The sequence below is a fragment of the Carassius gibelio genome, chromosome A9 (assembly GCF_023724105.1).
Source record: "Carassius gibelio isolate Cgi1373 ecotype wild population from Czech Republic chromosome A9, carGib1.2-hapl.c, whole genome shotgun sequence".
In the NCBI taxonomy this organism is placed as follows: Eukaryota; Metazoa; Chordata; class Actinopteri; order Cypriniformes; family Cyprinidae; genus Carassius; species Carassius gibelio.
Genome location: NC_068379.1, coordinates 11,376,780 through 11,400,390, shown reverse-complemented (window position 1 = coordinate 11,400,390; position 23,611 = coordinate 11,376,780). Strand labels below are relative to the sequence as shown.

General features: G+C 38.0%; 2 protein-coding genes across 4 annotated transcripts in view; one reads left to right on the top strand and one right to left on the bottom strand.

Annotated features, from left to right (window-relative positions):
• The first annotated feature begins 1,461 nt into the window (after positions 1-1,461).
• On the top strand, positions 1,462-7,535 carry LOC128019618 (desmin-like). 2 transcript variants are annotated; one of them, XM_052605699.1, is made up of 10 exons: positions 1,462-2,081; positions 3,931-3,991; positions 4,124-4,219; positions 4,966-5,127; positions 5,238-5,363; positions 5,674-5,894; positions 5,989-6,032; positions 6,354-6,454; positions 6,641-6,682; positions 7,145-7,535. In XM_052605699.1, exons 1-10 carry the CDS (start codon positions 1,525-1,527, stop codon positions 7,184-7,186), a joined length of 1,452 nt encoding a protein of 483 aa, XP_052461659.1. In that variant the 5' UTR covers positions 1,462-1,524; the 3' UTR covers positions 7,187-7,535. The 2 variants fall into 2 exon arrangements, with proteins under 2 accessions (XP_052461659.1, XP_052461660.1); XM_052605700.1 differs by lacking the exon at positions 6,641-6,682.
• A 1,677-nt stretch (positions 7,536-9,212) lies between these two features.
• The window catches only part of LOC128019619 (transmembrane protein 198-B), a 138,039-nt gene continuing 123,640 nt past the window's right edge, over positions 9,213-23,611 (bottom strand). Inside the window, exons 2-5 of one of the 2 annotated variants that reach the window (XM_052605701.1) lie at positions 15,923-16,208; positions 13,842-14,417; positions 11,194-11,441; positions 9,213-11,053 (exon numbers count right to left, since the gene is read on the bottom strand). In XM_052605701.1, coding sequence (XP_052461661.1) covers positions 10,901-11,053; positions 11,194-11,441; positions 13,842-14,417; positions 15,923-16,091 — 1,146 coding nt within the window. In that variant the 5' untranslated portion in view covers positions 16,092-16,208 and the 3' untranslated portion in view covers positions 9,213-10,900. The remainder of the gene's footprint in view (positions 11,054-11,193; positions 11,442-13,841; positions 14,418-15,922; positions 16,209-23,611) is intronic. The other variant, XM_052605702.1, reaches the window with a different exon arrangement.

Sequence of the window (23,611 nt, the reverse complement as noted above, 5' to 3'; positions counted from 1 at the left end):
TCTCCGGCACTATGGTTAGCCTGGGGAACAGGCAGAACACCGGGGGCTAGAGTGACAGAGATTGTATTTGTTATATTTGATGACACAAATACAAAGTTACATTACTTCCCAGGTGTAATGATGGAGTTTATGACACATGAAAAACAAATTAAGAACATTCCATCATTGAAAGGATGACGTGGTATATCGAAAATATAAAGCTTTCCTCTCATGACTGCAAACTATTATATATATAGCTGAAGGCATTCAAAAGGCAAACACATTAGATTCAGGGAAAAATATTCAAGAGCTCTATAATTAAACTCATACTAATCTTGGCATCATTTTGCATTATCTTTAATATTATTAAAGGGCATATTTAATCAAAACACATAATATTTTCTTATTTTCTTGCTTGAGCTCAAAATGTCACAGAATGAATTATGATGAGGTTGTAATCGTATGTGTATAACAAAGAAAAACATAAAAAGGGATAGTTCACCCAGTTTACTCCCCCTCATGTCAACCCCAAACTGCATTATTTTCTTTCTTTCTTTCTTTCTTTCTTTCTTTCTTTCTTTCTATATATATATATATATATATATATATATATATATATATATATATATATATATATATATATATATATATATATATATATATATATATATATATATATATATATATATATATATATATATATATATATAAAGCCTTAAAGCCTTTGATCAATCAGGTCCAAAAACAAATGCAAAACCAATGGTGATTGAAAGATAGTTGATTCAAATCCATTATTTGATAAGGACAATTTGATAAATAAGTAATGTTTTGTAGGCCAGTTAGTTTTGTCATGGAACACCACGAATATAACAAGGTGACGAAAAAAAACAAAAAACAACCAAGAACAAAAAAAAAAAAAAAAAAAAGTCAAAATAAAGTTAAATGCAATAACATTAACTTATTTTGGGAAAAAGAAAATCCTCTCCATGTCAAATTGACCAGAATACACCATAAGGATTAAATCTAATTTCAGATTCAAATAATATTTCAACTAGAAGACAATTGCTTAAAAGGAAAGTTAGTCATTTGTGCAAAGGTGAAAGCCAAAGTTCGGAAATATGTTGAAAAGAAAACTATAAGTTCATAATATAAATGGCGACCCTTTCATATTGCGTGGATGTTAAATAAGCCAAAACCCCATGTAGAATTATCAATGCAATATGATTTTTATTTTGGTAAAAGAGCTCCTCATGGTAAGCATCGTCTTGTGCAAAAGAAATGACAGCACATTCTACGTGACCTGTGCCAACTCATGGCCCATCCATTTGCTTCACCCAGCTGCTGGAAACCAGACCTCATGACAGCTGAGGAAGCAAGGTTTAGAAATGGAGGCCAACATGTGGGGTGATAACAGTGACAGAAAAAAGTGGGTGGGGGCAAATGGGGTGCTAGATACACTATATATAGTCCAGCTTTGCTGCTTGACACTCATTCTACCACACAGCCGTAAGCAAACCGGCATTTGCACACCATACAAACCCAGTCATGAGCAGGGCATATTCAGCTTCAGCCGAGACGGCTTCCTCTTACCGGCGTACATTCGGCTCTGGCCTGGGCTCCTCCGTTTTCTCTGGCCGTGCAGGTTCTTCTGGATCTGCTCGTGTGTCCTCCAAAGTTTATGAGGTGTCCAAGACCGCCTCTTCTCCCATTTTTTCCAGCCACCGAGCATCCAGCTCTTCATTTGGTGGTGGATCAATGGTCCGTTCCTATGCTGGCCTTGGTGAGAAGCTGGACTTCAATCTTGCCGACGCAATGAACCAGGACTTCCTCAATACACGCACTAATGAGAAGGCAGAGCTGCAACATCTCAACGACCGTTTCGCCAGCTACATCGAGAAGGTGCGCTTCCTAGAGCAGCAGAACCAGGCCTTGACCGTGGAGATTGAACGTCTGCGGGGACGCGAGCCCACGCGCATCGCAGAGATGTACGAGGAGGAGATGAGAGAGCTGCGCAGACAGGTGGATGCACTGACCAATCAGAGGTCCCACATTGAGATAGAGAGGGACAACCTGGCCGATGACCTGCAGAAACTAAAACAGAGGTGAGGCCTTCAAGAAATATTTAAGGATAGGCATTTTAGCTTTTTGACCTTTCAATTTACTCAGGTTAATTTACAGGCAAATTTTCGATTCATTCAGGTAAAATTTCTAGTAAAAGTAGATTGACAGCTTTGTGCGCAGCTTCTCTGAAGTTGGAAACAATAGGATATTGCCATAGCTGTTGACAAAACTCTAGTCCTGATCTTCAATATCCAGACAGTATCTCTTACAATACCGGTGTTGTGTTGAAGTGATTTGATTTATTTCTCTCAGATTACACAACTGCTTACTTTTTGGAGTCATAGTGACTTTTATTTTATAGTAAAATAAAGGTTCTTCATTGACATACATGGTTCCATAAAGAACCTTTAACATCTATGGAACCTTTCAAATCTACAAAAGGTACTTAAACATTCTTTAGATTATGTTCTTCACACTAAGTAAAAATATTGGTGTAAGAACAGTTTACTGGAAGGGTTTTTGGAACCAAAAATGGTTCTTTACTGGCAACGCTGTAAAAAAAAAAAAAAAAAAAAACCTTTTAGAACCTTTATTTTAAAGAGTGTATGTAAAGTCTGTGTGTATTTTAAAGGGTCCGGGTATAGGATACTGTATTATTAGACATCTACCTACTATTCATAACTGTTTAACTTATCCCCAAAATATTCTAGAACAATATAATTGATATGCATTCAGGTTTTCCAACAATGACATCATGGTCAGATTTCTAAAACACAAGCACTAGACAGGAAATCGAGACCATACAGGAAAGTCAAAGGCCAGAACCATCCAACCCCTACCCCACCCACCCCCCCACCCCCCCAGACATAAAGACAACAGGAATGCAATAATGTTTATGTCAGATACTGTAACTGCAAACAGAAACCACTGGTGTAACTCATGTTGGTGTATGATGTTGGAAAGAGTACAAGAGTGTTATTCCTATTTGCAAAAGGACCAAGAGTCACATTACACACCACCCAGATTAAGCAGCTATTATTAGCCTCTTCAATATATCCTCCAGCACTGCAGAGAATGTGTGTCCCTAAAAATAACCCTTATCTCCCTCATAATGTGTGTGTGTGTGTGTGTGTGTGTGTGTGTGTCTGAGTGCATTGCACTCAAGGATCCCACAGTAACCACCCCACCTTATCAGCACTAATTAATGATAACTGTTTAAGTATCAGCAACTGCTATTTACAGACATTGTTCAAAGTGACCTGATGGTGGGCTGCTTTGAAATGACATATAGAGATAATATTGAAGTAATTATATGACATGCAGTTGTAACTATAAGTTATTGCAACCCAGCATAGTATGAAAAAACAACTAAAAAGTCTTTAATATCAGTATTTTAGTTCTCCATCTCTTTTTAGCTCCCATAGGGCATAAAAAAAAATGTATGGTATGCTATGATTTATGGCACAACTCCTTTCATCTCTCTGATGAAAATATCAGATGCCATCTGACTGCCAACAATTACATTCGTGAAACCAGATATGTGCCACATTAACAGCATGCCTCTTTTAAAAGACTCAGGGACATTTACATTAAACCTAAGCCTTCTGTGACTCCAAGCAGAATGTGAGAATATAAAGTTCCTGTGTGCATGAAGAACTGACAACTTCACAAGTCTCTCTCAGCATATCTCAAAGACAGAGGACACTCAAGACACCTCTATTTCTGGCCATGTAGCAGTTATTATGTAACAAATACTACAATATACATTAAAGACCATCTTGCTCAAACTGTAAAGACTTAACAGACTAGTTAGAGCACATTTAGGAGTATTTTAAGTCATTTGATTACTTCAAAATTCTTTGAAGACTCTAATATCTCTTTCTTCCACAGACTTCAAGAGGAGATCCACCTGAAAGAGGAAGCTGAGAACAACCTCTCTGCTTTTAGAGCTGTATGTTCTTTACGTCACCTTCAGTGTTAAGCAAAATGTTGTCAAATTTAAGAAGGTTACCATGGGTGAAACACAAAATGTTATTGGCAAGACCAAAATTGAAGCTTTCTGTTGTTCTTGTGCTTTATGCAGGACGTAGATGCTGCCACTCTGGCCAGGCTGGACCTGGAAAGACGTATTGAAGGCCTTCATGAAGAGATTGCATTCCTCAAGAAGATCCATGAGGAGGTTTGTAACCATCTAAGGTTACATTCCTCAACATTTCCCAAGACTATACGTGACTAACAGTTCATCTATTCCACTATCTCTGTCTGCAACCTCCCCCACTCTCATACCCAGCATACAACACATACACTGACCTTTTACTCATGGGGCTCTGAAGTCAAGTTCTTTAAATGCTCTCTCTGCTTTTTTATTTGACATGTTAGGATAAAATGATCACATGTGTGACTTTGTGTGTGTCAGCTGCGCACTGACAGTGAGGGGGCAGTGTAAAGCTATGGAACAGGTGGAACAGATGCATCCCTATAATTAACAGAGACAGATTCTCTGAGACACAGCTGTGAGAAGGGCAGTGGAAAAATAAAAGGGCCTTACAAGGCTTCATAGTCCTACAATTACAACATCAGAAACTACACTCTTAAAAAATAAAGGTTCCAAAGGAGGTTTTCACGGGGATGCCATAGAAGAACCATTTTAATAATCTAAAGAATGTTTTTGCTTTATAACAAACATTCTGTGCAATGGAAAGGTTCTGTGGATGTTTTTCATGGAACCCTCAATGCCAATAAGGAATCTTTATTTTATGCACTTATCATTCAACATGCTTGATTCCATAGAAGAAAGTCACACTCAATTTCCACTTTACTCTCAGAATGACACTGACTTCATACACCAATCAAGCCTCAACTTGTCAAGTAAAATGACAATGCATAAGCAAGCTCTCAATCCTCTGTGTTCACCTTTTCCTTTAGGAGATCCGTGAACTGCAAAACCAGATGCAGGAGAGTCAGGTGCAGATCCAAATGGACATGTCCAAACCAGACCTGACTGCCGCCCTCAGGGACATCCGCATGCAGTATGAGGCTATCGCTGCCAAGAATATCTCAGAGGCTGAGGAATGGTACAAGTCTAAGGTCTGTATCAGAGATTTTACATAGACACACAAAAGGCTATATTGATATCTATGCATCCAGACTGAAAGCAGACAGGTGTTTGAGCCAAGCAATTTTTTTTCCACCCTCAGGTGTCAGATCTGAACCAGGCAGTAAACAAGAATAATGATGCTCTCAGACAGGCCAAGATGGAGACCATGGAGTTCCGTCACCAGCTCCAGTCCTACACTTGCGAGATCGACTCTCTCAAGGGCACCGTAAGTCCTTAAAGATTCTGTGCGTGGGTTACTATTTCCCAGCCAAAACAAATATTAGCTGAGGCTCAGCACACATGAATCCATCTTATTACCAATTATGAAGTCTTTTATATGTTTCCCCGGGTGCTCAATGAGTAAATGTAATTCAGCAAAGAGCCAGTAATAGCACACAGCAGCACTAGTTTTTATTAATATTCAACTCAGATCATCTCAACTCTGCTTTTCCTCTTCCATCTGTACGTTAGTTTCACCCTACTTCTTGTCCTTTCTTTCTCTCATTTTCTCCATCTTTTTGTTATTCCGTCTGCAGAATGAGTCTTTGATGAGGCAAATGAGGGAGATGGAGGAGAGGAATGGCCGTGAGGCCGGTAGTTATCAGGACACCATTGCCCGCCTCGAGGCTGACATCGCAAAAATGAAGGATGAAATGGCTCGCCATCTCCGTGAGTACCAGGATCTGCTGAACGTTAAGATGGCACTTGATGTGGAGATCGCCACCTACAGGAAGCTTCTGGAAGGAGAGGAGAGCAGGTAAAACTAGAGAAAGTATATAGACTTTTGCTTACTGCTCCCTTAACTGCTATAACAAAGATTTGTTTGATATGATTATTTGTCATGTTTTCAGGATCACCCTTCCTGTGCAGTCCTTTTCTGCCCTGAGTTTCAGAGGTGAGTTCTTCACAACAAAAACTAGATTCACACTTCATAAAGGGACAGTTCACCCACCAAAAGTTTGTCATTCTAAACATACATCACACAGGTATAGTCATTTGGGGTTTCAAAACACTTATAAATAAACACTTATAAACACTTACAAATATCTGTTTTCTTCATCCACAAGGGAGGCAAGCCATTGTTTTTAAATACTTACCTCTTCATCTGTATGTGTTTGAATACCCGAGCTAAAGATGACATCAATAATGCAGTATTTATGTATTAACTATGCGGGGGTGAGTTTAATAATGCCGTGGTTTTGAATTGTTGCTATAGAGACCAGCCCAGAGCAGCACCACCAGCAACAACCGCGCGCATCTGAAGTCCACTCTAAGAAAACAGTTCTGATCAAGACCATTGAGACCCGGGATGGCGAGGTAACAATCACACACAAACAAACACTCGCCAAAATGCTAGTAATTGCTTGATACAATTATTGCCAAATATGTATTTTACAGGCTGCCTATCTTCATAAACGTGTTATACACATAAATGCACATAATCATTTTAAATATGTGTGTTCACAATCATTATCATCAAAATAATTATCTATTTTACTCTAGATTAGGACAAGTGAGGGCATAAATGCCCTCAGCGCTCAGTGCGTAAGTTAATTTTTTTCATCTGTGTTTACAGTGTTTTTTTCAACCACCAAACCCCCCCCCCCCCCCCCCCCCAAAAAAAAGTCCTGTTCTCTGTTAACCATCACTGGGTTGCACTACAGAATGCTCCAATTCTCATGTGTATCACTGTTATTATCTGTTTTCTGCTCTGCTGAATATCACTGAGAGTGTTTCTGCACAGCACATATGGAGAATTTCATTTATCAAAGACTGCGACCTTGCACTTGCCCAGGATTGATTTCCAGCAGGAAATTAGCTGTTTTAACTTACAGAAATGCCACTTTCAGTTGTCTCTGTCCCTTATTACGGAGTATCAACCATTCACTTTAAAGCACTTTTGTGTTTTCCCAACATGTATATGCAGCCATCTCTTCATGCAAATCATCTGTATCCTATTCAGACACTGTTGCTCTAATCATTCCTTTTTTTCTTTTCTTGCTTCAGGTCGTCAGCGAGTCCACACAGCACCAGCAGGACGTCATGTAAAGCCTTTGAAACAGATTGAATTTCATTGAATCCCTTTCCCTATACTTACATTTTCACCGACGGCCTCAGGCTTTTTATGCACACACCCAGTATTGCCATGACCCATTACCACATGAGTGGATGATGCAGAAAGACAACCGCAAAGTGAGCTGTAGAACGAGAGGATGAACGAGGAAAATGGGATAGTATGCATACTGTCTGGAAAGTCCTGAAATCCGCCAGCTGATGTCAAGAGTTTTTGTTGATTTGAATGTACTTGTGCTTGTGTGGTTGGGTCATATCTGAGAACCTGTGTTCCACTGCTACAAAAAGACAACAATAAATGCCACAGTATTTTCCTCCTATAAAATTTAAGGTTTCTTTACTTTTGGATAAATGTCATACTAGCAAAAACACTCCACTGTATTTTCCACATACAAAATTGAAGACTTCTGTGATTTTGGATTCATCTCTTGCATAATATATAGTAATAAAAAAAAAAAAAAAAAAAAAAAAAACATATATATATATATATATATATATATGTATGTATATATATATATATATATATATATATATATATATATATATATATATATATATATATATATATATATATATATATATATATATATTTATTCATTTATTTTTTATCAATTGTGGTGTACACAACACTACCTTAAAATTTTGGTTATAAAAAAGATTAGACACGAACATGAACTGTATATTAAATATTAATAATATAATATTTTTAAGGAACTTTCCTGCAATATTACTTTTAGTTTGATACATTTATACAGAGACAACTGATAAAAACAAATCCTAATTTTAATTTAATTAAACAGATATACTGTAATTTGGCACAAAGCACCCCATGGCTAAAGTCTTTCATATCAGCAGATTAAAAAAATACAGATACACAAATAAAGTTCAAAAATATCACTGAGGTGATATGTGGACTTACACTGCACTTAAAGGCACTTTGACCTAGATGTCAAATGCTAACTCTTCTCTTCAAATACACACACACACACACACACACACAAATTAGCTGTTATAGTTTCTTGAGTAAAGAAAACACTGTACTTATCTAAACATCAGTTATTGGTCGTAAGGATTATCAATAGCACTGATTTAAGATAATAATAATGAAATGTGTGAAAAGCCCTTTTAGGTACTAAAATGTATTTTTAAAGTACTAATATTAATTAAAGGTCCCAAATAAGTATGTAAGGGTAGTCTAAGGTACAAAGCCACAGCGACATGTTAATACCTTTTTTTTTTTTCTAACAGTGTGGTTGTTGGTGTTGAAGTGAAGATGGGCTTCTCCCTATGAATGAAATGACAAGAAATGTCACACACAGATTGTGGCTATTAATATAAGAGAGTACAAAACTGGCTGTAATTGGGAGCATATAATGCTAAAGCTAGCTGAAATAACATCTTCTAATCAAGAGAATCTAGACCACCACAGAAAGCATATATTCTGAGCACTTACACATAAGAGAAAGAGAAGCTTTACCAGCGAAGCCCCTCTGTCCGAGACTCGGTGGACATTAACTAGAATCTTTTACCTTCTACAAGATGATTGTGACCATTGCAGAAAAGCAAGGGAATCTTTAAATTTTGTTGAAGTTGTTTACGAATTAAAACTATGCAGCAGCTCATAAGATGTGAATTTCTGAAAACTTATAATTAAAAGGAAACCACAGCTCTAGATTTTTCTTTCGATTTGCAACTAAAACAATAGGATGACAACAATAATCCATTTTAATGGGATTTTATTTTCCACCATGTAAATGAATTCTACCCCTGCAGGGATATATGCACATTTGTTTTCGAAATGGAAAATTATCCTGTGCATCACAGAGCTACTTGAGCATGTTTTGTCTTTATTACTGTTGCATTCCTACCCGAAAAGAGTTCACATGATTTAATGTTTCGACCTGTGCCTCAAAGGCATCAACCTCCACATTCTTTGCCATTTATATGCAACGTCTTTTGTAAACGGCAATATGTTAAAAAAGAAATGGACACAAACACACCATTTGACTTCAGGAGCACAACATTTATGGTTATCAGTATTGTACAAATACATGCTCAGGAATAATGAAAAAAAGAATAATGATCAACATCAATTTAATTACATACAGAGCTCCACTTGAAGTCTTAATCTAATAAATTAGAAATAAATTATAATTACAAATAACTATCAATGGGACAATTCAAAGAGACAGTTTTCAGCACACAGATGTAACCACGGATTAGAGAGAAAAAAAAAAAAAAAAAAAACTTTATAAAAAGAACCAAAGCACTAGCAAGAAAAAAGAAATGCAAGCATATTTACATTCAGACAATGTACAAAAATTTACAGGAAAGCCAAGCTGTTACTTTGAAAGAGATGCAGTAAACAGAGGAATTTAAGCCTTTGAGCCCTTTCACTACTTTAGAGTGAGGAAAAGATTGGACTTTGACTCTTCATTGCTCCAACAGCCCTGATAAACACAGACGGGAAACTGGGTGTGAAATCACCCCATATCCAAATATGAGGGTAAATCAGAAATTAAGACTGAACCCTGCTGCAGACTCACATGACAAATGCTTTCACATATTCATACACATACACACCACGAGAATACTCCAAATACAGAGACACTCTGTCTATATCTCTCCATTTCATGCTTTCTACACACAGAAATACACATCTTTTTCTGTGAGAAGTCCACCATTGGAAATATCTTCCACCCTTCTTGGGCATCTTTCTTTAATCATTTTCAAAACTCTCTCTTGTAGGCAAGGACACTTAAATCAGTCACACAAAATCCCTTAAGTGTTCACAGTTACATCGTTAGGACTCCTCTGGATGCCACAGCCCCTGAGATTTAACTGGGAGCCACCCAAACAGTCTCTAGATATGAAGCCTTAAACAGAAAAAAAACAAAACAACTAAAAGCAGATTAAACATGTATAACTACAACACAAAAAGCAATGGTAGCACTTTGCCCACATGCACTGGCTAATGATAAACGCACAGAACATTTTATTATATGCTTGTGCAACAGGCTCAGATTGAACAGAGATTGTGTTCACCATACACGGTTTGACAGATTTTGTGTGGTCCCTGACACAGAGCAGATAAAGCCATTTGAAACGGTTATAAAACGATGCACACCTCCCTGCCTGTGCTGTAAACATAATGTTATCTGAAACATCTTTAAAAGGTCACAAACGAACAGGAGGACTGAAGCTTGAACCTGTAAACTGGATATACAAATAGTCTGCCAGACAGAATCAGAGCATGCTTTATGACAGTTTAGACGCAAAAATGCCAAAGCCATATTTGGTCCCCGAGTTCAGACTGTACATAATGGATGTTCTTCTGTGGTAATGAGACCATTCTTCTCGGATGGAGTGAAACAGCAGCCTAATTATGGGAAGAGAAGCACACAAACATACCACAACCATCTTCAGCAATATATAATGGAGTTAAATGCAGGAGAACTGAGCCATACTGTGGTTCCACAGTGTTTTGTAAACAAATGATCCATTTGCTGCAACGTTTTTGTGGCATTTGAACAAAAATACAGCATGGGAATACAGCAAATCGATTTTGGTATGAAAGTCGTGTCAGCCATCGCGGCGGCTGAGGTAACCACATGCTCTAGATCTGATCCGGCCGCAAAGTTCTCGGAATGGTTTGTGCTGTGCAGTTCCTGTTCAGTGAAGAGTACAGGGTCAGCCTCTCACTGCGGGGCCTGTATGGGCTGTTAGGGGCACTCGGGAGCCGTAGTCATAGTCCAAATCTACAATATGTGAGCCGCCAATCAACCTGTCATGAGAGTAGCCTCTTCTGTCCGTACGTCTGTCACGGAAGTTCTGGATGTAACTCTAAAAGAGAAAGCAAATGTGTATTCAATCTCTGATTAATTGAAAAGATAAGCATAGGGATTCGTTTGTCAGGTTTTGCAGATCTGGTTTCAAGATAATGTGAACTTGCAGATGAATTTGAGGCCAGACAGATGACTTACCGGAGAAAGCACATCTCCATCGAAGCGGCGAATGGTGTTGGGTTTGCGGCGGTGTGTGGGCTCCGGAGGCTGGAGTTTGGGAGGAGGGTTTGGGGGATGAGGGTTGGTCTGAAGGGGGTGATGGTACTTCTGTTGCTGTGGCGGCTGTATCTGTGGCTTTTTCTTCTTTTTCTTTCGGCATTCCTTTCTTTGTTCCTTTTGACGAATCCGCATTAACTGTACTCTTCTCTGCTGGTGACTGATGAAGACTTTAGAACAAAAAACAAAAATAAAACAAGGACGGAATTATGAAAGACCGACAGGAATGGAAGAAATATTCTTACATGGCTTTAGCCCATCAGGTCACAACTGCAAAACAGAGGCGTTATTCTACTCTGTAAAGACACGATGCAGTGTGTACTGGGCTGGGTCTCTCAAACAGTGGTCCAAAGCGAAGCTGATAAACAAACCGTTGAGTGTTTTGACACATCCTGCTCTGTGCAGGGCTAAATTGACATTCTGTTCGGTGTCATTATTAAAAACAGACAGATTATTTCTGCCCATTCAGTCACTCTGTTGTGCCTCAGCAGCTTCGTGACCCATCTGTCAGGGAATTCATGTAATGATCTCCCCCCCCCCCTCAGAAAACACTCCTCCCTCCCTCGTCTCTATTCTTCTGCCCCTTCCTCATCGCAGCCCCTCCCCCCATTCCGCCAAATAAGGGCCCAGCTTGTAGCCATGGAAACAACACTCGCACAGTTCACACTGCCTGTTTTCCCAGTGCGCACTTTAATTCTGAATACTAGTGTTTTGTTTAGCCTTGCAATTGACAAGGAAAAGTAGACTATGTATCTGCACATTTAAAGAGAACCGCTAAAGATCTCCTGTAGATATCTGGAAATATCTTCTGAATTCACCCCTCAATTCAGTTCTTGTGGGACAAGTACTTTTGTTCTTATCAGTAATAGAGCTTGGTCAGGGTAGCACCAATTTTAATTTCTGGCAGGAATGTAAACTACTAGGCTATGAGGGATACAAGTACAGTGCGTTCAATTGGATTGGACTGTTGTTTAAAAACACACCGACCGTTCAGTTATGTTTTGAGTCATAACAAAATACATGATTTAGGACTTTTACACCGTGAGTGTATCCCTCACAGCTTTGCTTTAATTTGCATTAAATTCAATATGGCGTCTATCCTGACTTCAGTTCTATGGAGAGTAGAACTTATGCCCTTGGAGATTTCATGCATACTCTCTTGACCTGCTGAAGATGTTGGTAGTTGCTTTCTACAAGACAGCGATGAAGCAATTTAAAAGTCCCTATTCATGGATTTCAGGTCAAGCCTTCCCATTGAGTCACTCGGAGACTCTTTGGGAGCTTGTTTGCATGGCACAGCTGAGCTAGTCGAATCTGCACAGGAGGACACCCATAAATAGAAAACGGCCATCAATGTCCAAAACTTAATAGGGCATACAGATTTATTCACTCTTTTTGGAGCTTGAAAATTATCGAAACCCACTGAATTTCATAATATGCATTAAAAAAATTGTATTACACAATCTGGCGAGATGTGGGAATTCATTCAGCGTGAGCCTCAGAACGGCTATCGGTTAATTGTGTATTGGTACTCATTATTGTGGTGCATTATAAGATTAAAAGGAGTTCGCTACATAAATGTCCACTATGGATTTGGAAACCACAACAAATGGCTGAACCTTCAAACAGCACTTTATAAGGGTATAGGGGATGATTTCTGGAAACTCTTGAGGACCTGATCAGGAGTGGCCACCAGTTGTGTTACACTAAAGACCCGGGTTTACTTCATTTCCTGTATTCCGCTCCATCTGGCACACAGTTGAGCACACAAGCTATTCAAAGTTTACCACATTGACCATGAACATTGATGGATGCACTACCTAGTGGACCTATGTGTTTGAGTTCTTCAAGTCATTAAAGCACATTAAAAGTACATACTTCGTGACTGATACCATCTTTTATGGAACACACTTGTTGTTTTGCATTGAGCTCACAGTTTGAACTTACAGGTTTTAATTAATTTTCAAGATCTGAGGTAAACTAATGTTGCTTTCAGTATGGCTAGTTTGCATGTTGTTCCAACAGAAATAGAAACGGTTTCTGAAATATAATCACTTGTCGCGGAGGGTTAGGACAAAAACTTAATTTAAACTCATTAAAATGGAAACTATACCTTTGTATTGTGTGTCGCTGGGTCGCCCGGTAAACCTGTATGAGTTTCTTTCTTCTATTGAACATGAAAAATATATATTGAAAAATGGTTGCTCTTGATGTTTACTGTTGCTGTTGATGGTAGCAATAGCCATTGACTTCCATAGTATGAAAAAAAAAAAAAAAAAAAAAAAAAAAAAAAAAAAAAATATATATATAATTATATATATATATAAATACACACACACACACACACACACACACACACACACTACCATTTTTACGTCAAAGGCAGCCTTCAACTGTTTAGTTACCACAGTTCTTTAAAATATCTTATTTTTTGTGTAACAGAATAAAGAAACTCATACAAGTTTGGAACAACTTGAGGGTGAGTATATGATGACAATTTTCCTTTTGGGTATACAATCCCTTTAAGCTACAGTTTTGTCCCTTTGCCTACAACTGCTTGTCAAACTTACCTTCTGTGTGTGAATATCCTTCAGCAGTGACCTTCCACTGAATAAGAACACCCAGCAGCGCCAGCACGGGCCAGACTCCCATGACCACCCAAGTGAACCAACACACTGGGCGAGGCGCATCCACCTTCACCCTCTCATAGATATACCTTGTTAAAGCAAAGAGCTCAACAAAATAATCCACAGTCACAGTCACCACAGCGGCTCCGAAGACGGCGGTGGAGAGGGTGGTGAAACAGCGCTGCCACTGCAACGTGAGCACAGCAAACAGCGTGCCTGAACCCAGCAGCACACCCAGGGGAAGCCACACTGTCCTCGGATGATAAAACTCCTCTAGAACCACCAGAGAAGCCAGGGCCACCAGTAAACCCAGGAGAAGTCCAACCATGAAAAGCCCCACGCTGCGGACCAGCATAGTGACCAAACCACACAACGTGCCAATGCCCAGGCCGATGCCCACGCTGGCCTCCACACTGAGCTGAGTGTCCATGACCCTCTCCTTATAGCAGAGCATGAAGATTATGATGGAACCAAACATCAGACCCGTGAGGAACATTACAGCCTTGAAGCAGCGGTATCCTACAATGGAAGAAAGGCGGAGAGGTATATATAAATAGTTTTAGTAAATAGAAAATAGTTTTGGAAGAGAATGTTATTCTATTAGCAAATGGCATCACAATAAAATATATGCTGACAACAATCGTAAGCTCTGAACATTTTTAATTCAATATGGATAAATCTTACAGACTACCACACAAAATAAAGAACCGGGACAGGCACTTTTTGACTTGCATGTCACAAAGTACTTGCCAAATATAAGCTACAGGTGAAAAATTACATTCAAAATACACACCGAAACTCTGCAGGTCTTCATTGCCAAATTAAAAGGTTGATTTAACTTGAATTAATTAGGATAGATATTTTAATGACTATCGTACAAACAAGATATTTTTTCATTTGTTTTCATTTATAAAGCATACAAGTCCTGATGTGCAGGAACTTATTTGACAAAAAATTGTAAAAGTTATTTTTATATTTTCATTTAATTACATTTTAGAAGAATGATAATACATTTCAAGTTAAATTAATTTCATTAGACACCATTTTTGATGATACATTTGTATGAATCCATACAGAATCCAGAAGAAAATTAAATGGAAAACACAGAATTTGGGAAGAATTCAAACATATTTCAATGGACCAAAATAAAAAATAAAAAAAAATGATATACACACATATTTTACATGTTAGGTAGACTAGTCTAACTAACATAGAATGAACAACTGTAGAATGAATTTCTTAAAAAATAGATATTGATGTATACCAATATTGAATGATATGGAAAAATAAAAATCACCCAAACCTTTTATATATTCAACAAGATAAGGGACAAGAATGTTGTCTGTTGCTGGGCATAATTTAAAGATGATTTCTAAAACAGCTAAAACATGTTATGTTTGGTAACATATGAGTGGGATGATCAGAATTGCCTTAAGTGAAGGTGTTTGTACCATTAATGCCCATTCTATTGCTACTGTACAAAAGTAGCTTTTAAATCAACAGGAACCTTTCATAATGCATCGTGCTTTTCACCAAGAGGTTATCTGCTTTCACCTGATGCAATTTAGAAATGTTCATAATGGTCTAAATTGGCAGCAGAAGGGTGAGAAATATGAGTAACATGTTTTAACATTTTAACAGTCACACTGGGGCCTCAATGCCACAGAGAGGAGACACTATGAAATGGCCTCGATCCTCTCTCCCTCTCTCCTAGCAAGTAATGGGCAGTGAAAGCAAATTTCACAGTCAAGTGAAAGTGATGAAGCTTATCTAATAGAGAGGGACATAGATTTGTCACCCTCGTCTGTTTGACACATTCAGATGGTTGGTATGTGAATTAAATTGGGCAATACACAACCACAGCTGAAACGATGTTTGTGATAATGAGACAAAAACATAACCCATGCATTCAGGTCATGCCAGTGTGCTCATTCTGAGTAACATTTTCTTAGGTAAATCTACCTTTCTCCAAACCAGACAGATCTCAGTCTTCTAAATATACCCGTTTATCCTTTGCAACCTACCGAAGAAGCAGTAGATGATGCCAAACAGGCAACACATGGAGCAGACGACAGACGGAACCACCTCGTAGCGCCGTTCAATCTCCTCATCACAGCTGAACAGACGCTCTGGACTCCCATCCTGAGAGGGTGGGGAAAACTTAAACTCTAGAATCTGTGCAGTGGACGCCATGCTGTCTGGGTGTGTTAGAGAGTGTTACGGATCTTCACAGTAGCCGAGGAAACAGGGAGAGTGGGGTCATGTGGAAGGTAGAGGGCGCAGAGAAGGTTCCCATCCACTACAATTTACCTGTTCAAAGAGATAAGAAGAAGATGTGCAGATATTAACTCAATGAGTGTCAGAGTTTGCCTCCACCTGTCAAAATAAACATGGTTCAGCCAGATCACATTTTTTTAAATTCTCTTTGTGTCAAGTCTAATGCCAAGCTGCTGTTCGACTCTCTTAAACTCTTAGGTCAAGTAATATTTTCTCCTCATTTAGTCTTCAAAATATACAGCGGAATTACCTGACATTTAAAACACTGAAACTGTCAGTCTGGGATAAATAACCCCTGACGTCAACACTCTTGATCAGAAAAGCCCTAAAAGGCTTATTAAAACTGCCTTCGTAATCATAATAAACATAAAAAGTATTTTATAAATCTAATCTAAAACCCACCGGTGCTGTATATTATGTCAGTGGATTTGTGCACTGCGTTGGATGACAGCAGTGCTATAATTGCTTTTAAGTGCATCACACTGAGCATATTTGCCTTATTGAAAAGTCAATATTTGTTAGTGTGTACTTCAGAGAAGCAAAGTGAGCACTTGTTAATGCACAAGCCCAAAGGACAGAACAGAACATCAATGTTGTTTCGCAAAATATGAATTAGATTTTTTACAGAATTCCTCCTACGTTCTAGAGAAAACATCCAAACACAAAAAACTAGATCTCTTTGTCAGTAAGAAATTTTGCCTGCTTTAAAAAAAATGTACTACAACAAAAGCCTCCATCACACTACAAATCGTCCATTGCACAATACGGTTTCAGGGGGGAAACTGCTCCATTCATTTATATGCTGGTTTCCTCTGCTATTCAGATATGAGGCATTATATTATATCCATTCATTCAAAAATATATCTTTTTTCATAAGATTCCAGTAGGGTTTGGTGCCATCTGGGATGGTAATATAATGCCTGACATCCCAAAATGCATCAAACTCTATGTAAAAATGTAATACTGGTGCAAATTTTTTTTTTTTTTTGCAAATATCCACTCTGCTACTCTCAGAGAAATGTATTATCTCTCTCTATAGTCATGCTTTGATTTGGTCTTAAAAATCTAAAATAATAAAGCATCTATTAAGCCTCTACATATATCTAACTTTGACTTGGACTATGGGGTATTCATTAGTCGAACTCGGACTAAAATATCTAAAAAATACACTTAAACTTGCCCTTTGGCATTTATTGTGAATCTGACATTAACAGATACAATTAATTAACGAACAGACACATATTATTTTAAACAGTGCAAAAAAATCTGAACTGAATAAGCAGGCAGAGCTTTTAGTACATTAATTTCTATTTGTTTACATCATGACGTATGTTTCAGAACAATATAGCGCTTCAGCTCTGTGACTGTGACAGAATGCTATAGGAGTATCCTCAAGCTGGCAATAAGGCCAGAAATTATTATTATTATTGGAAGCCTCTTGTGTTATGAGAGATTCTCCAGTGCAAATTAATGTTTTCTTGGTGCTAAGAAATGTTATAGAAAGTAAAGCCTTTATATAACTGCGATAACACCTCACTTCCTGTCTGTTGTCATAACATCTGTGTAATTCAGGGATGCTACAAGTTGCACAAAATACATAATTTGGCCGAGATGAGGAGAGCAACCAGCCACCATAGCAACAGCCTGAGAACCAATCAATTTTTAGCCTTCCTTGCAGTTTTTTTTTTTTTTTTTTTAGTGGTGGAGGGTTTTCTCTCCTCCTTAAGCAAACCCCTCCCCTTCTGCACCAGAGACGTGCAAATAACAACTTGGCCCACTTGGGAGAGCCTGGGAAAGAGGTAATGATAGGAGGAAAGCCAGATAAATCAAGAAAAATGCTGGCCATCGGCTGGAATAAGAAAGCTCTGATGCGCCACAAACCAGATGTTTTTTTTTAAAGCCAACACCAGTTACAAAAATAGTTCACACAAAAATGAACATGCGAGTCCAAACATCTGATTTCAAAAAACACAATAATCCACAAGTTATCCATTTTATGTAACTCGATTTCATGGTTGATCAATTAATCGCTTGTGAAGTGAAAAATCCATCGTTAAGGCATTTTGACTTTAAACCACTGCTTCTGTCCCAAACTACAAGTCCTTGATCTGTGCATATTTATCTACTGTGCAACTCTTTTACTGGAGTAAAACTTGTATTTTAGCTGAAATAACTTTTTTTAGAAGATAAAAATGTCTTAAAAGGGCCCATATTACGCAATTTTTAAGGTTCCTTAAATTGTTTTGGGAGTCTCCTACAATAGGTTTACATGCATGCAAGGTAAAAAATAAAATGCTTTTGTTTTGACAAAATATGCATTTAATATTGCCTCATTTTCCAATGATTCTCAAACGATTTGTTCGAAACAATTCCAAGATTCAGCCTTTCTAAACCCCTCCTTTCTGTGAGACTACTGTGCTCTGATTGGTCAGATGGCCTAGTCTGTTGTGATAGGTCTACCGTGTTCAGCAAGTGTCAGAAACGATACACCCATTGCCATAGTTCTGTATTTTGAACGCTTGATAGAAAATATAAACATCTATTATTTATCATACTTGCAGGTTGTGATTCAGTGGAGCCAGCTTGTCCAAATAAGCTGGGTACTGAGCCATCTTTCAAGAGCAAGTGTTTTGTGAATCCCTGAGATTAGAGAAGCAGTCATCAGTAAAATGAAGGGAAGAAAAAAAAAAGATTGGGGTTGTACTGCTGTGATACCACTGATTCTTTATAGCCTCAGCATTCGAAAGTGAAAATCAAAAGAATTTACTTTCACAGCATAGGACCAGAGGTGTCAAGTAACGAAGTACAAATACTTCGTTACTGTACTTAAGTAGAAATTTGGGGTATCTATACTTTACTTGAGTAATTATTTTTCAGCCGACTTTTTACTTCTACTCCTTACATTTTCACGCAAGTATCTGTACTTTCTACTCCTTACATTTAAAAAAATAGCTTCGTTACTGCTATTTCATACCGGATTGTTATCGTTCAGAGAGAGAGAAAGAAAAAAACCCTATCCAGATAAATCGCGCCATCAGGATGGAGTGAATTTGATTGTGGTTGGATGAGAAGTATACACATATACCATTCCGACACCCTATTGGTCCATACGCGATCCATCAAACCTGCACATGACACAAGTCACATCACACTGCATAGACAGTTTTGGGTTCGTTTATCAAAAAATATATTTCTTAAAAGTAGGTTGGAACCAGTAGTATCCGATCGCCTCAGAGTCAGTCCGCTTAAATTTCAAATGAAACCGGCGTCAGTCCGGTCTCCTCCCGTCTTTCAGCGCGCTCTTCAATCCGCCGACCACGGTGGAGCAGCGCGAGCTCAAACAGAGACAGAGGACACAAGGTGTGTGTTTACCGATAGATTGCTAGAATATCTGTATCTGTGAAGTTCTTTGTCATAAATACAGTTTACAAAAGGTCACGATCAGTCGGTTTCTCATCTAGTGTAAAGTTTTCGCTTGTCACCGCTAATCACGAAACAGCTGTTTCCTTACACTTATTTAAATATACTTCATTTAATCATACGTACATACACTACTGTGCAAAAGTCTTAGGCAGTATTTTCACTTAAAAGAATGGTGTTCGGCCAGTTATTTATATATTTTGCTGTAGAGTGTCACTGTCAGTATAAAATATCAGTTTACATTTCCAAACATTCATTTTGCCATCGTCAAACTGCTTGTGCATTCAAAATCGCACTAGATTATTATTAAAATTAATGGCAAATTACTGTCCTACTGACACATTGCAGCAAAAGATATAAATAACTGGCTTAAAACCCTTTTTTGGGGTGAAAACACTATTCTTTCTTTTCCATAAGACTTTTGCACAGTACTGTATTTTAAAAACGAGATTGTTGCTACTTTATAAAGAATGAGCATACAGTCATTTACAGAACTGATTTAAGACAGTGACAGACAGCACTCATCTGAACTAAATATCAGAGTGAGTGACAGAGATACAGTAGAAACATTATGTGTACTTTTGTATTAAATAATGACCCAGATTGTGAAATACATTTATTAGCCTTAGATTAAGGGAAGCACAACTTGGGAAATGAGAGCATCCAAGGTGAAAGCTATGGATTTATTTTAAATATTTGTAATGTTCTTTAATGTTATCCATAGTTTTTTTTTTGTAGTTCTTTTTTTTTTTTTTTTAGTATCGGTTCAGGCACGTTGAGGCGCCAGTACCATTTTAAAAGTATCGAATAGGCACTGGACCCTACTTAAAAGTTATTATTTATTTCTCACTACTGGCTCATTTGCCAAATGGGTGCTTTCTCTTCGTCCTCCACAAATTAAGCTACTGTAGGTAGTTGGGTAGTGAGACGTTTTAATAAATTATCGTTTGCGATTAATGACGCAAATGACAATGTTGTGATATCTAGGCTATAGAGCATCACAGTCCCACCCACAGCTGGTGCCGGAACTAAAAATTCAATGCAATTTCTGCATTGACATTTGGGGTATAAGCCATTAAAACGTAACCATACATGGTAGACTTAAAACCAGCTACGGCTGTACTAAGCAACAGTATATGCTCATATAAACGTAAAAAGATCATGGGGGCACTAACCTTGTTTTGATCTAAATGCCTTTTATTCGCTATGTCTTGGCTAAGTACTTCATTACCCACAATCCTGAACAATCCCATAATCCCACAGTGATGCATCTGATTGGTGGAGCTCGTATAACCGTCTGGTTAAACCCCTCGAAGGTCCGTGAAGACTCAAGATCATTAATACAAAAATAAAATAAAATAAAAACCTGTATTGCGTTTTTGCACGGTAGACTTATCAGTGCAATCATGATCTCCTTGGCTGCCATTGAGAGTTTTGCAGGGAGGTTGGTAACTTTAGTTAGCATTATCGTCCACTTTAGCTAGGCTACTGTAGCCTCCATATGAAATGAGTCATATCAAGCATTTTATAATGCCACTGTCAAAACAATATTTAGCCTAGACATACCTTTTTGTGCATTTACTGAACATTTGTGTAATGGCAACGACATGTGTTGACAACTGAGCAGTGATTGCAGTCAGATACAAAGCACTGCACCATTGCTGACGTTATCGTTAACCACTTTCACACCCGCACACAATATAAAATACACGATGATAAAATAAAAATCAATACACAATACATATATAAAACACTATTTATTTACACGATTAATACTGAAAGAACTGCTATTACTGCACATTCACTATATAAAATAAAATTCACTGGAGGAAAAAGTTTGCGCGAGCGGCCGTCATCAGATTTGGATGTCGCTCAAAAGGCTCGTTGCCTCGTTCGCAGTTGTGGCTTCAGTCGAATTCAATGGGGCGCGGTGGTTTATGGGATGAGTAGTTCCTGCGCTCGAAATGAAAATATGTACACAGTCTTGTACCTTTGACTTTTTTTTGGATTTTGTCTTAATTTTTTCACTTGAAATGATATGTTATATGCTTATGAGTTCAGCCGTAGCTGGTTATCCTCACACATGCTCTAAAACTCTTTAGATACGGATTTTTCCGAAAGTGAATGGGAGAAATAAATGGGAAATTTACTTCCGGCACCAGAGCTCTCTCGGGCTGTGGGTGGGACTGTGAAGCTCTATATCAACTTTGTAACTCGTTACCCTCCGAACACTGGACATAGCAGACGTATGTACCGAATACAAGAAGCTATCAATCAAGAAGGTATCAGGATTATGAGTTATTTTTCATTTTTAGTTTTTGAATAATCACTTAGATTAATCATTCATTTTGACAGCACTATAATGTTTATTGTAAATAGTCAACCACACAAGAGTAATTGTTTTTAGCCTGCACCAATGTTCTTGTCCATTGCCCTCGCAGATTCCTGCAGCTAAGCTTGGATGTACATTTACATTCCATTCAAGGTTATTGATGACATGCCTCTGAAGTTTGACTTTTTGCACCATAACAATACTTATTGGCAACTAGTCATCATATCTCTAGCTCTTTAATGTATTTGCATTGTACTAAAATGAGTTCATTTTCAATGGGCATATATGTGGCTGAAACAGGTAGCCTAGTGCCTCCCAAATTTTTCAACATGAACATTTTAATATAACATTATAGTCATTATGGCCTTTAGAAATTTTTTTTTTTGAGGAGGTGGGGTAGTGCACAATAGGCCCTTGTGGCACGGCCCAAGCTTTTGTTCTTAATGGCATTTTTTTTCCTTACATTACTTTTACTTTTATACTTTAAGTAGTTTTTTAAACCAGTACTTTTACACTTTTACTTGAGTAAAAAGCTTGAGTTGATACTTCAACTTCTACAAAAGTCTTTTTAAACCCTAGTATCTATACTTCTACTTGAGTAATGAATGCCAATACTTTTGACACCACTGCATAGGACACAGCGTCTTCTCAACACAAACAAGTTACAGTGTTTGAGGGCAGGTCAAGTTGTTTGTAGCCGGCCAATGTAGAACATAGGCAGGTATTATGTAAACATGTTTCACTGCATGAAAGGCAATATTTAAAATGGCATAATAGGGGTACTTTAAATGATAGATTCATTTGTTACAAGCACGCAGCTTTACACTTCACAAGATGTTAATTGATGGACAGGAGCGGTGTGGATTACTTGTGGATTATTGTGATGTTTTAAACAGCTGTTTTGACTCTCATTCTGGTGGCACCCATTCACTGCAGAGGATCCATTGGTGAGTAAGTGATGTAAAGCTAAATTTCTCTAAATCCATTCCAAAAAAAAAAAAAAGAAATCATCTACATCTCAGACCACCTGAGGGTAAATACAATTTTTCAGTCAATTTTAATTTTGGGGTGCATTATTCCTTTCACCTGGATCACCTGGATCCCTGCAACCATGTTCTAAAGCTACGAGCTTAAACTGGAACAGGAAAAAAAACAAAAAAACAAAAAAAAAAACAGAAGTAGACGATAAGAGAGAGAGAGAGAATTTTATTAAGTCATGTTTGCCTTCATCCATGCACAAGTAAACTTGTAGCACACAGTTCAAACAGGCTCTTGTTACTAGAAAAAGAAATCGATCTGGACCAACACTTCACAACAACTCTCAGCACTCAGGTGAAAAATTCATCAAATGGAAAGACAGAAATAGAGAGCATTACATGAAATTTCACCAGTGGAATGGCCTGGGAAAACCACTTTCAGGTATTACTCCAACTCCAATCATTATTCAACGCCAACGGTCTCAGAGGACAAGAAACGGTCTTCTACGTCTTTCCAATCACAAAAAAAAAAAAAAAAAAATCCCTGTTATTCTCTTTTTATCTTCTGATGTTACCTTAGGTACATCCCAGTGCACTTCAGATCATGAGTCCTTGTCTGCCTCAGGTGTAGATGTCAGTCATGATGTAGAACAAAAGGCTCTATTGAGCTTGCGACTTCACATTAATATTTTACAGACCACTGAAAG